The sequence below is a fragment of the Balaenoptera physalus genome (genome assembly GCF_965194825.1).
Source record: "Balaenoptera physalus genome assembly, chromosome: 4".
NCBI lineage: Eukaryota > Metazoa > Chordata > Mammalia > Artiodactyla > Balaenopteridae > Balaenoptera > Balaenoptera physalus.
The window spans coordinates 69,610,431-69,624,429 of NC_138891.1; the positions used below are offsets into that span (position 1 = coordinate 69,610,431).

General features: G+C 36.9%; 1 protein-coding gene across 12 annotated transcripts in view; it reads left to right on the plus strand.

Annotated features, from left to right (window-relative positions):
- CCDC50 (coiled-coil domain containing 50) overlaps positions 1-13,999 on the plus strand; it is a 115,044-nt gene that overhangs the window by 50,024 nt on the left and 51,021 nt on the right. For 10 of the 12 annotated variants that reach the window (XM_082461522.1, XM_082461519.1, XM_082461516.1 and 7 more), the window contains 5 exons: positions 6,172-6,287; positions 6,720-6,764; positions 6,890-6,994; positions 9,172-9,251; positions 13,596-13,702. In XM_082461522.1, coding sequence (XP_082317648.1) covers positions 6,172-6,287; positions 6,720-6,764; positions 6,890-6,994; positions 9,172-9,251; positions 13,596-13,702 — 453 coding nt within the window. Of the gene's footprint in view, positions 1-6,129; positions 6,288-6,719; positions 6,765-6,889; positions 6,995-9,171; positions 9,252-13,595; positions 13,703-13,999 lie in introns of all 12 variants that reach the window. The other 2 variants (XM_082461517.1, XM_082461527.1) reach the window with 2 other exon arrangements.

Genomic DNA, 13,999 nt, shown 5'->3' on the forward strand with positions numbered 1-13,999 from the left:
AGTGAGAGATGGGATAGGCAATCTCTTAAGATAGCGTTTTTCAAATAGTGAGCCTCAAGTTTGTTTTCATCAGAATCAGCTGGGCTATTTCCTAAAAATTCAGATTTCTGGGTCTTACATATGTTACCATCTCTGGAGCGCAGCATGACAATTCAGGTTTGTTTTAGACCAGGAGGTGATTCTTATATACTTAAAGTTTGAAAACAATTGCCTTGAGTTTCTTCCTGTGCTTTAACCATCTTCAACTCTAACTCTACAGTTGGTGTTCTGAAGTGCCAATATGAGGTAAGTTCTTGGTACTTACATAAGAACGAGGTGAACATTAGTCTTAAGCCTCAAATTTCTGGCATCCATGAGGCCTAACTCTGAAGTCCGTCACTGACATAGTAATGGTTCTCTCTGTTCTTGTCTGGAAACTGCCGCTATGATGTCTTCCGTGTGGCTATACCACTGCAAGTCATAGTACTGCCCTGTCTGGTGTTTTAATTAGACCATACTCATCTCCCTAGTTCTGTTTTGCTCTTATGGAAGTTTTACAGAGACGCGAGGATTATTGGGAAAAAAGTACCAAGGAGATGACCGTTCTTACTTACTTCCATCACTGTTGCCCAGCCAACCTCTACTTCTGGTCTGGAAAGTGGTTTCTAGATTGCAAGTTCAGGTTGATTCTTTTGGTTCTTCCTTTCATGTTATCTCTTCCTATCACGTTAGTCCTTTAAGTTTTTAAAGGACTTGGTGATAAAGAAAATGAAAATTCAGTTCAGCAAGCCAAATGAGTATCTGCCACAAATATTCTTGCCTCAGGCTTTATGTTTGGGGATGGATGCTTGGATCTGAGCCACAGAAGTTTCATGAGTCAAGCCAAAAAGATGGATACGTAGACAAACGATTGCAAATTTGATATACTTTTAACAAAGAGCTGTGGGGCAGTAGAGGAGGAAGTGATAAAATCTACCTGGAGTAGATAATGATCTACTCCAGGTAGAGTGATAAAATCTACCTGGAGTAGGGTAAGTTACACTGGATCCAGATTTAGAAAGACATGTTGGAGTCCAAAAGATACCGGGGAGGAATGGTGATTACATCGACCTCTACATTTCTGATTCTGTGACTCCAACCTTCTAAGTGTGCTCTGAGGGCTGGTTAAATCTTTATGGCTTTTAGTATACTTGAGGGTATCTTGAACAGGCTTAGAAAGGGTGGAACTAATATGAAACAAACCCTGACTCACAGGCCCTAGTACTGGAGTTGTAGGCAAATGTTTTAATAGCATAAGGGTTTAAAAACAGTGTGACTAGGCAGCTACTAAAATGGCTACAACATAGCTGCTGCGTCTGTCATTTTATATTCAACTTACTTTGCAAACTTTACCTACGTGGGCCCTGTAGGCGGCTGAATTTGCGATGCTCCTCCCCCCCACCTACCCAGAATAAGTCAGAAGATACATTAAAATATAATTATTAGATACTGGTGTCTATTCTTGCTGTTGTGAAAGCACAGTTCTTAAAGTTGTTAGCATAGGCCAAAGTTTTATTTAACTTAATAATGAAGAAACTGGCAGGACAACAGAGAGCCAGTTCTAAGAGCATTGATCTGCAGGACATGGTTTTATAATCAGTTGAAAATGGAATACAGAATAAAATTGCTAAATTAAATATAAGATTGGTTAATTTTCTAAAGGGCAGTAAATCCATACCACCTTTGAGGGTAAACATCTCTGTTGAGCTACTAAATTACAACAGCTTATTAATTTTCTGCCAGTCAACTTCCAACCTCTCAGAGCCGTTAAACACCATTCTGCTATGATATTCCCCAAGTGTCAGAATGGCTTATTACAAAATACTGTTGAATGGTATCAGGATCCATGTGTCATCATATTACCTTATTCCATAGTTTGGGATAAGTTTATCTTGAGTACCAGTACTTTTAACAGTTTTATTTTATCAGAATTTCTTGAAAGGTAAGCTTTGTTTGTGTTCATTGAGGGAGGTTCTTGTGTCCTCAGACTGGAGAATGATGAACAGAAAAAGATAAGCAAGAATTTGATTAAGAAATGAACGTGGAACTCTTGAAAGTGTGGTTCACCTGGTGTTTTGAAAGCTAGTTTCCAAATTATGTTTAGGTTTCCACAATGAAGGCAGCCATTTTGGTAATTTCTTTGAATTAACTATGTTTAATAACATTTTAGAGCATCTCTGTTTTCTATAATGACAACCTTACACTGTACTATCTGAAGTTCCTCATTATATACTTACAAAAGCTCTTTTCACCTTTGGTACGGAGTATACTGCATTTAATGGGCAGTCCTGTCAGTCCAGAAATCTAGTATTCCAGGCTGTAGAAATTGTCTACTTATGAGGCATGCAAGTTCCAAAGATATATCAAGAGTTCAAATAAACTCTTCTTTTTCCCTCTAAATATTTGACCTAGAGAGATATTACCTCAAAATATAGCTGTTTGTTTTTATTGGGGTATAGTTGACATATAACATTATATTACTTTCAAGTGTATATTTGTACATATTGCAAAATGATCACCACAATGAGTCTAGTTAACATCCGTCACCATACATAATTACAAATTTTTTTTCTTGTGATGAGAACTTTTAGGATCTATCCTCTTAGCATCTTTCAGATATGCAATGCAGTACTTATAGTCTCCATGCTGTAAATTGCATCCCCTTGACTTATTTATTTTATAACTGGAAGTTTGTGTCTTATGACTCTCATCACCCATTTTGCCCACCCCCCCTCTGGCAAGCACAAATCTATTCTTTGTATCTCTGAGCTCAGGATTTTTTGTTTTGTTTTAGATTCCACATTTAAGTGAAAGCGTACAGTATTTGCCTTTCTCTTTCCGACTTATTTCACCTACCGTGATGCCCTCAGGGTCCACCCCTGTTGTCATAAATGGCAAGATTTAATTCTTTTTTATGGCTGAATAATATTCCTGTGTGTGTGTGTGTGTGTGTGTGTGTGTGTGTGTGTGTGTACGTGTGTGTGTGTATCTAACATTTTCTTTATCTGTTCAATGGACACTTAGGTTGTTTCCATGTCTTGGCTATTGTAAATAATAATAATGCAGTAAGCACAGGGTGCATATATCTTTTCAAGTTTGTGTTTTCATTTCCTTCAGATAAATTCCCAGAAGTGAAATTACTGGATTGTATGGTAGTTCTAACTTTTTAAAATTTTTTGAGGGACTTTTGTACTGTTTTTCATAGTGGCTGTACCAATTTACATTCCCACCAACAGTGCACAGGGGTTTCCTTTTCTTCACATCCTTGCCAACACTTGTTATTTCTTGTCTTTATGATAATAGTTATTCTAGCTGGCGTGAGGTGTGATACCTCACTGTGGTTTTGATTTGCATTTCCCTGATGATTAGTGATGTTCAGCACCTTTTCGTATGTGTTGGCCATCTGTATGTCTTCTTTGGAAAAATGTCTATTCAGATCCTCTGCCCATTTTTTTAATCAGATTGTGTTTTTGCTGTTGAGTTGTATGAGTTCTTTATATATTTTGGATGTTAGCTCCTTATCAGATATGTGATTAGTGAATATTTTCTCCCATTCTGTAGGTTGCCTTTTTATTTTGTTGATGGTTTCCTTTGCTGTGAAGAAGTTTTTTAGTTTATTGTAGTCCCACTTGCTTATTTTTGTTTTTGTTGAGTTTGCTTTTGGTGTCAAATCCAAAAAATCATCTCCAAAACCAGTGTCAAGAAGCTTACTGCCTATGTTTTCTTCTAGGAGTTTTGTTGTTTTGGGTCTTATGTTCAAGTCTTTAAACCATTTTGAATTAATTTTTGTGTATGGTATAGGTTGGTGGTCAAATTTCACTCTTTTGCATGTGGCTGTCCAGTTTTCCCAGCACTATTTACTGAAGAGACTGTCCTTTCTCCATTGTGTATTCTTGTCTTCTTTGCCATAAATTAATTGAACATATACGCATGGGCTTACTTCTGGGCTCTCTGTTTTGTTCCATTGATCTATATGTCATTCTCTCGCTCTCTTTTTTTTTTTTTTCTTGGCCATGCCGCGTGGTTTGCGGGATCTTAGTTCCCTGACCAGGGATTGAACCCGAGCCCTTGGCAGTGAAAGCGCGGAGTCCTAACCAGTGGACCGCCAAGGAATTCACATGTGTAATTCTCTTTTTAACTGCCAAGAGGTCACAGTCTTAACACCTTTCAAACCAAATAAGACTCTTTGTTTGACTATTTCATTTGAATGCCTTCCAAGCATCTTTGATTGGTATTAAAACAAAATATTTTCTCAGTTAATTTTGTGGTGTAGAGTAGGAGGCATAGTAGTGGAGAAAGTTTAGTTCTCCAAATCTGAGCACATTTCCATTGTACTTCTTTCCCCAGATGGTAAAATTGAAAGAGCAGGGCATAAGTGTGATCTCCCCTGTCGTCCTCAGCTAGGCTTTGGGTTGTTCGTGGAAGTGCCGTTTCTGTAGAAGGGCATATGGTATAGCAACCTGTCTTGTCCACTGACTTTTCCCAATGCCAACCTCCCTATCTAATTTTACTTATTTTTCCCAGAAATCTTCCCTTCTAGTTATGACTAAGCTAATCATAACTCAGGGAGTTTTATCTACTCTTGGGAGTGAGTATACCACTGTTTCCTGACTGTCCCAGACTGCTCAGAAATCTGTGTTAAAACCAGCCCAGCTTAGCGTAAGATTCAGTAGCTCTAGAGATAATGTAAAGCTGAAGTAGATTCTGTATTCTGGGTAATCAGGTGCTAATAGACCTGAAGGTAAGAAAGCCAGGTTTAATAGTCTTTATTTGTGGAAAGGCAGATGAGTTTGTGGCTTTTGGATTTACCACAAAGCTAGGTTTAAAGTTCAAAAAGAGGCTTCACCAGATAATTTAAACTCTTCATTTGCCCAGAATTTAGTTGTATTTTTTTCTTTCCTTTTTCCTCTTTTGTTTAAAGCAAGTGAATCATGTGCTGAGGCATTTTGATAAAAATTATTTTCATGTACAGTTAATTTGATGGACATAATACACCAAACTAGTAGTTCTAATGGTAATTGCAATTAAGAATCAACTGTAAGATTTAAAATAAACTAACAAAGGCCAGATCTCACCCAGGCTACTTACATTAGAATCTCAGGGGTTTGGCTCAAAAATTTTCATGTGTATATAAAGTACTCCAAGTGATTCTAATATATAGACATGATTGAGAACCTCTAATGTAAAGAAATAGGCAACTAGGAGTAAATTTTCTTTCTCCCTTCAGTAATCCATTTACTGAGAGTCACTATTCCAGATAGTTAATCTTATTCACTGCATTAAAATTTTTTATTATTTTTGAATGTAATACAGTCACATTTTTGAATAATTGTAATTTATAAAGGATGCAAAGAAGTAAATACCCACAATTTTAGAATAACCATTAGCATTTACCACTTAATTGAAAGTTATAAAAGGAATATATGCTGCTTATAAAATTTCAAAGTAAAAAGCCAAAATTCCCTACCAGTCCCGGTGTTCCTTTCTCCTCAGAACAATAGAACTCTAAGGTCATTGTGCCCTCTGACATTTCACTTACGTTACATCTTCCCTAAAATTCAGCAACATTAAGCTGATCAGAGCTATAGGAAAGCTCTAAAGCAAGTGGGTTTGGAGGCCATAAGAGCAGAAGCCACGGCAGGGCCACTGATTGGTTAATAGGGACTGTCACATAACTCCCAGGTGAGGCTGTTTCTGTTCCCGCTGAAGTAACGTGTGCAGGGCCGAGGTAAAAAGATGGAAAGCCTCTCACCTCCTCCAGCCTTGACAGTTTAGTCTCTTTAAAACTCCAAATAACTTGCTTTTCTCTAAATTCTTTTTATTTCAGGGACTTAATCTTTTTTTCACTTCCTGTTTTGCAAAAGTCTCACTTATAGTTCCTTGTATGATTTTCTACTGCTGGAGAAACTATGTGAGAGGGCAGTTTTTACCAAGCAGGTTTGGGTGGGTAACTTTGTTTTAAATGTGTGGATTACCTTTATCACCTCTGGCATGCCTAGGGGAAACAATTATTTCCAGCACACCCTACGTTGAATTTTAGAGTGGAGGCAGTATTGTCACTGTTAGATACTGAAGAAAAATTTCTTTATCATAAATTTTGCAACTTTTCAGAAAACACACTCAGTAGCCTTACTGCACTGAGTTTTTTTCTAGGAACGAAGCCCAGAGTGATGAAAGAAGCGGTCTCTACTCCATCACGAGTGACCAACAGGGATCAGGAATGGTATGATGCTGAAATTGCCAGAAAACTGCAAGAAGAAGAAATTTTGGTGAGCACACTTTAATACAGAATTTTAGGTGAATTAGTGGGTTTTTTATGAATTGAATCAATCTTGACATTATATAATAGACATTATAGTCCTCTCTCTTTCAAGAAACTGATACCTTTTTTATGGGTGGGAAAATCAAGACAATAGGAATAACGTGTCCAGTTGTACTCACTGCGTAAGCATTAGCAACAGAATTCCATATCCCTGTCTCTCCTTTATTGAGTTCTGATAATTCTCTAAGAATCCACTGTAGAATTTGATAAAAATAGACCCTGCTCTGGCTAACAAAAGTATACCAACTGATTATCATCTTCAGGGGTGTTAATCACCACTAGTTTCAAGTACCAATTTATTTTTATGTAAGATTTTTTTTTTAAATGGACAACATAGATTCCAATTAAATTATACTTTTTTGTATTTTCTATACCATAGGCTACCCAGGTGGACATGAGAGCAGCTCAGGTAGCTCAGGATGAGGTGAGTTCGTGTTAGTTAATTTGTTTAGCCGATATTCTTTGGAAATATCCCAGTTTTTATTGCAATTTATCCCAATTTTCTACCTGCAACTTTGCAATCAATGATATTGACTGGATTTTGTTTAGGAAATCGCTAGACTTCTAATGGCTGAAGAAAAGAAAGCTTACAAGAAAGCCAGGGAACGGGAGAAATCATCTTTGGACAAAAGAAAGCATGACCCCGAGTGGAAGGTAGGGTCTGTCTGTTTGTTTTTAATTAGAAATACAGTTAGAACTGAAATGGGGAGTCCTCTTTTAGGGTAAGCTCACAAATATATTCAGGGTATACAAATTATCTGTATCGCATATGTGAATCTGACTTGTAAAAGTTGATTCACTGTGAAAAATCATATTGAATTCTTGAAAGTAACTATGTAAAAAGTTACTGCTAAGGTTGAAAAACTCATTTCCTTCATTTTAAGACCAACTGAGATGCAGGTAGGTGCCTCTGGCCATGAGCAATCTTAGTTTTACTATGCTTGCCTTACAGGAGAATGTAGTGTTTTCACTTGCTCTTAAATTTCCACAGCACCCTTCTCTCCTCTCAACTTTCCCTGTTTGCGTATATTGTCCTTCCTCCTTGATCATGTGCCAGCTGTCTCTTGTTTCCTCTGACATCACTTGATCCATGGCAGACTGACGGCCATTCTTATCACCAGCAATCATTGCTTATGAAACCCTCTAGCATGAGCTTGAACTGTAAGCATCTCCTCGTTAATCAGAAATAGTAGACAAAATAGTCAGCGACTGCTGTTCATTCTCCTGTAATCTAATTGTTGTATATGGTGATTGCAAGTTTAGTTGAACAGATCTTACTCATTAGCTACTGTGTGCAAAGGACCACTCTGGACTTACAGGGAAAGACAAAGATAGATTTTCCCCAGAATAATGTGTAATGTAGAGAGGAAGACAAACTATAGACAGCTAACAAATACATGGTCAAGTTGGCCGAAAAATGCAAAAGAGGAGCGGGGGTGAGAATTCATATAGTAAAGGCTTTTAGGGAGGGAGTTTGTACTAGGCTGGAAGGATGCAGCCAGGGTGTGTGTCCATGATATGGTTGATGTTTAGCACTGTTCTTCCCCTCCCCCCTTCCCTCCCTCTCTCAGACAAAATCCTCCCTTGGGTCTCTGATCCTGCCACAGTCTCAGCATGTTTTGAGGAAAACAAAGACAGAGAAAGCATGATAACAGTATCGCTCTACTATTGCCTGTTGCTCAGCTACCTAGTTGTGAGTCTGAAAGCAGATGAAAATATTATTTGCATGTTAATTATTTAATTTATCTCCCTCCTGTACACCCTTAGTAATTCAGGATTTTTCCTAACAGACGTATTTCATTTTGGTGGAAGGGTTCCCAAATGCTTCTGTTACGTAAATTAAGCCATAAGTAGTTGACCAGGAGTTACTCAGGTTCTTTGTTAACTATGAGGGAGTAGGTATTTTTAAAGATTGCAAATCAGGAAAGGAAGGGGAAGACCACATTTCTAGCAGTATCAGGACTTCTGTCATTTCTAGATTCTGTAACTGGTGCTGGAATTGTTTCTCTCCTGGAAAAGTTGGCATGAATATGCCTTAGTTTCTGAGCTTGAAAATTAGCATCCCTAAGTCAGATGTTCAGAAATAAGCTTAAGAGCATGAAGCTAGATTCCACAGACTCTGGGAGTCCGCCAGTTCTGTTATTGAACCAAACTTGGGTCCGCTCACCCATGTGCAGTAAAGCCACTCTACTGACATCGGGTTGTGGGGAAGGAAAGTGCAGCGTTTACTGTAAGGCTCCATACTAGTAGTCTGGGACTGCTAGTACTCAAGAAGCCCGAACTCCTCGGTGGGTTTCAGGAAAGTATTTTTAGAAGGCCTGGGGGCTGTGTGCTCATGGTCATCAAGAAGTTAACATCTTCCATTTGGCGGGGGTTTTCACATCTGTAAGACCACTCAGGAAATATGCACCAGATACTATTACCTAGGTACTTCAGAGAGGAGCTAAGGCAGAGAATATGGGGGAGGGCATCTGTCCCTGGAAGGCCTGATAGGGTCCTGATCAGTTACAGTTCTCGTCAGCTGCTGTGCAGCTGTTTTGTTAATAATGGGTGGCCAAGCGCATCTCTATGGGGGATCGTGTTTGTGTGTGTTTAGCCCACTCATCTGGCTGTACTGAAAACCTGCAACACACTTTCATGATGATATTTTTTTTTTGTCTCCGAGTGGCTGTATTTAAAAATATTTTAAGTTGCTCAACTGGATGTAAGTAACCTGAAATTACTAAAGGAGAGTTTCACATCATTTAGATAATTAATAAATCTAATCTTTCTCTGTTTGTTTGCTGTTTTCCATATGTGTGTGTTTTTCTTTTCTTGTTTTTTCCCCATAGCCCAAGACAGCGAAATCGGCATACTCAAAGTCAAAAGAGAGTGATGAACCTCACCATTCTAAGAATGACAGGCCAGCACGGTAAGATGACACCTGAAAAGGGGAGTGAGGAACTTGACCTTGGGGTGAGTAAGGAGATGTTGGCTGCCTGAAAAGAGCATTTGTTCCTTGGAGAGGAGATCCAGAAATATGCAGTTGTAAGGTGGTATCAAGTCTTGCAGGGTTATTTTCAAGCTTTGTTTTCAGTTTTTAATTGGGTTGAACAAGTCAGATCAGGAAGACGGAGAATTTTACAGAAGCTGAGGTATAGAAGGAAAGATGTACTTTCGGTTAGGACCAAGTTCTTGTCTCTGGAGTCACTGAATTGACTGCCCTCAGCTAGGAAGGGAAGAGATTAACCATTTTCCTAAGTAAAATCTCAGGTTTTAAATTTTTACTGAGTTTCATGGTCACATTAGTGTGTGCATGGCATTTACATACACCTAAATTCATTTCTATATGAGTCTCAACGTCCTAGGCAAACACTCATTTGAGTCATTGCAGATTGTTCTAAATCCCACTAGATCAAATAGCTGTGGCTATGCTATGTATACTTTCTGACTTCTCTCAAGCAGTCTTGGGTCATGGTTATGGAGGGTCTGCTGTTTTTCCACTGCAGATTCTCAACATTTAAATCTCTGGGGAAGCAAACTTTATTTTTTCTTTATTTCTTTCTGCTGCTTTTCAAAGGGAAATTGATTGGAAGAGGAAGAGAGAACATTAAATAGAAAAAGACAAAAGTAACACTAAATCTAATATTTTGAAAACTCTAAATTATTGAAACTTTGTATTTTGGTCCTGATTATTAATAATATATTTATTAATTATTAAAACATAAGTTTTATCACACTGAAAAATATACACTGTTGTTGCCACTCATTGCTCACACTTAAACTACCAGACTTGTTTCCTTAAAGAGAATATAGTGTCCTTAAAATGCCATACTCTACTTTTAAATCCGTGGGCTTTCAGAAGATAAATACCTTTCAGAAAATTATATCAGGTTGTAAAGCTTTTAGGGCAACAGTAGTGTAGTTTGTCTAATTGTATAAAATTGGTTCCTCTTCCAGCTTTTAGTTATGCACATGCCAAATGCCTTTTAAAGCAAATTTTAGAACTACATACTTCAGCTTTATTTACATCCCTGCAACAGCCAAGTAAAATAAGAAGTAACTAAACTGTTCTCAGCGGGTAAATAGGTGTGGCATATTATGCTTTTTTTAATAAAGGGAATTAAAATCATCTTTAGAGTTAGTTATTTTGCAGTCTTTGTAGTCCTTGGGCTGTTTAGAACACCAATAACTTTGACAGCATATGATAGAACAGTCTGGAATGTCTATTTAAAGGATTTATTAAAGTTGAAAACAAGTTTCTGGAATGTTATAGGTACTCTTTAAAATATTTGATATATTTGATTATGAATAATCAAATGATCCTGTGTTAAAAATGGCTATTGTAAATGAGTGAAAAGTGGCCTATGACTAGTAGAACTGAAGTCTTTTTTGAATTAAGAGGAATATTTGTCTTTAACTAGCTTTTGCAGAAAGATTATATATATGGCAAAACAAAAATGAGTAAGAATTTTATGGAACCTATATTTTCATAGTTAAAACTTAAAGCCTATTATCCTATTATAGGTATCTTACACAATTAATATCAGAATGTAGGCTTTCTGGTTAGAGTCTGTGGTTTCCTCTTTCACATTTAATCATGGTGGAAGTTGACTTAACCATTTGTACAGAAAGAGATGGTTTCAAGGATTGAGAAACATGGAGCTTACTCGTTCAAGACGTTTACTTCAGTGTAACAGTCATGGTTAAAAGTCATTTTCATTGTCTATTATAAGATTTCTAGTCTAAAAAAATAGAGAACCAGTTGGCAATCTGAGTTGATTCCAATTCTTTGTAAATGGAAAAAGTTTCAACCCAAGTTCCAAATTGTTTTAACTATAGGATTGTATATTAATAATACTACTTGGTATTTTATTTTTGCCTTTTTCGCTTAGAAAAACTTAAGGATTTTATAAATCTCATTTAGTTCCTACAGTATTCTTATGAATATGAAATATATTTGTCTCCCTTTACTCGTTTATCAAGTATTTATTCAGCACCCTAATAAATTGTCCAGAACTAAAGTAAGCAGCAGTCAAAAAAAGTTGTTTCCTGCTCTTATGAAATTTATAATCTAAACAGATAATTATACAAATAACTATTATGATTGTGTTAAATGCTAAGGATGAAAAATACAGGTTGTTAGCAGAGCATAAGGAGACACTTAAACTAGTCTAGGTGTCTAGGAGGGCTTCTTGAAGAAATGAATTTTGAGTGAATTCTGAAGCATATTTGGCTTTATCACCAGCTTAAAGATACACATCATTTCATAAGAGCAGTTGGAAACAAGTAATCCTAATACATCAAAAACTGTAAAACAAGCTATTCGTTAACAGGATTTTTCCAACTTTGGATATGAATACCCTTAACTGAAATAACTGTCTCCAGTGCAACAAATAATTTGGTAGGACCCCTGGAAGCAATAAGCCAAGATTTGTTCTCCGTGTAATCAAAAATTGAACAAAACAGCACACCAAGAGAACTGAGGGCATTCTAGATTGATTTGTTCATCCTTATGGGGGGATCCTAGAGAATTCGTTGGTGTCCTATACTTTGTTTCACTCTTTAGCATCCCTTTCCTTGATGATGAGTTGATGGTGAGGCAATAAACATAGAGTTTTTTTGACAGTACCAGTTGGCTTGTGTTTCTCCAGTTTCCAGTCACCTAATGAGGGTGTTATAAAGAGTAAAAAATAGACCCTGCCACCCTGATTACCAATCCTGTTTCCTTGAGCCTAAGTTACTTCATTAGTTAACTTTCTTAATTCTGGAGTCAGATTGCTTTGTCTCAACTGTTCGTGCCAAGTCTTATGTTACTTTTGAAAGACGAATGTTATAAATATCCATGAATAATGAAAGGAAAGCACTTATTTAATTTCTAATATTTGTAAACAAATGGTTCAAAAAGAAAAACAAGAAAAATGCCATGTTATTTGTTATGCTCATATTTATCATATGTGTATAAAAATGTATGAAAGTATAAAAACATATGCCACATACCATTTGAAAGTATAAGGAGTATGTGTGCTTGTGTGTATGTGTGTGTGTGTTTGTATAATCTTGAATGTAGATAATGCTGATGATAAAAATACACACCTATGTAGCAGAGCATAGTATAGTAGTTAAGAGCACTGGTTTCGAAGTCCAGTTGAGTTTGAGCCCTGGCTCTACCACTAAAGAACTGTGTGAACTTAGATCACTTACCTGATCTAACCTAATCTAACTCTAAAATATGTAGATGATAGCCACCACGCAAACTCATCCTGAAAGTTGAGATCGTCTCTGTAGAGCCCATAGCATAGTCCTCAATGTATACACAAATTTACATCCGATGCTGACCTCTTCCAGACACTGACTACCCAGGGAGATACCTACCGCTTGGGTCAGGGTGAGAAATTTGAACACTTACTTGTCCTTATTCTTATATGACAGAACCCATTATACCCAAACCGACCATAACTTTCCAAACTTCAAAATATTTATGTTTTCCATATTGCATATATAATTACACGAAGCATCCTACAACATGGCTGTACATTTGGCAGGTCTTAACGTCATCTGGTTCCATGCTTTAACGCAAATGTTGAGCACACCTTTAGGAAACAACAACCAAAAAAAGGGAGAGATTTTGTCCTAACTTAATCAGTGCCAAATGTTTGCAAAAATCTATGTTATATAAGTAAAATAATAGAAAGTTTGGAGTATTAAAAATTTCCCAATTTTTTTTTACAGTTTGTCTTGTTTTGACATGAAAAGTTGCACACGTATTGATATTACTGCCCTTTCCTTCTCTAAGTTCTACTCTGCCACCTAGTGGTTTAAGGAACTTTGCTCTAAATTTTCTATGTTGGCCAGCGTCCCCTCTCTGTCCTCTCTTCTTACCTGCCTCCCTCTCTCCCTTAATTACTTTCTTCCCTTCTATCCTTTCCTTTCTTTCTCTTTTTCTTCGTAATACCTACCAAAACAAAGTATACTTCTCATTAATGGCAGTGATAACATTAATCTTTGTTTCTCTAGCCCTTAGCACAATGCCTCACACATATTAGGTGTTCAGAAAATACTTGTTTTAATTGAATTATGTGCATCAGAACAAAGGAACAGTAAGATTAAATAATTTATCCAAGGTCATGTAACTGGCCAGGAACTAACATGAGGATTCTAAAATTTTCTGGCTTTGTATTTCTACTGAAAATGTTTTTGCCAAGTGATCCAGTGAGAGGTGGAATTGTTGTCATTACGCCTTAGAGTATCTCTTTAAATTCTAACTTTTTTTCAGGCCACTACCACCTACCATGACAGAGGCTGAGGATTTGGATTACACTCATTTTACAAACCAGCATAATTCCACACGTCATTTCTCAAAGTCAGAGTCTTCTCATAAAGGTAAGAAAAGTATATATGGTCAGGTTTAAGGTCCGTTTTAATAATCCTCATGCTGTGGTGGAAAAGCCAGATGCTGCCTTATAGATCACTAGAGTGGAAAAATAAGTTATTCTTCCTCTTGGCAGATCATTATAGTAGTCTTCGTTTATTGGAAAACAAACAAAAATGATTAAAAAACAGAAAGCAAACACCTTAAGCTGAATATAGGACTTTCTATGTACAGTTAGTTGACCCTTGAACAACACAGGTTTGAACTGCACAGGGGTTCATTTATACATGGATTTTTTTCGGTAATAA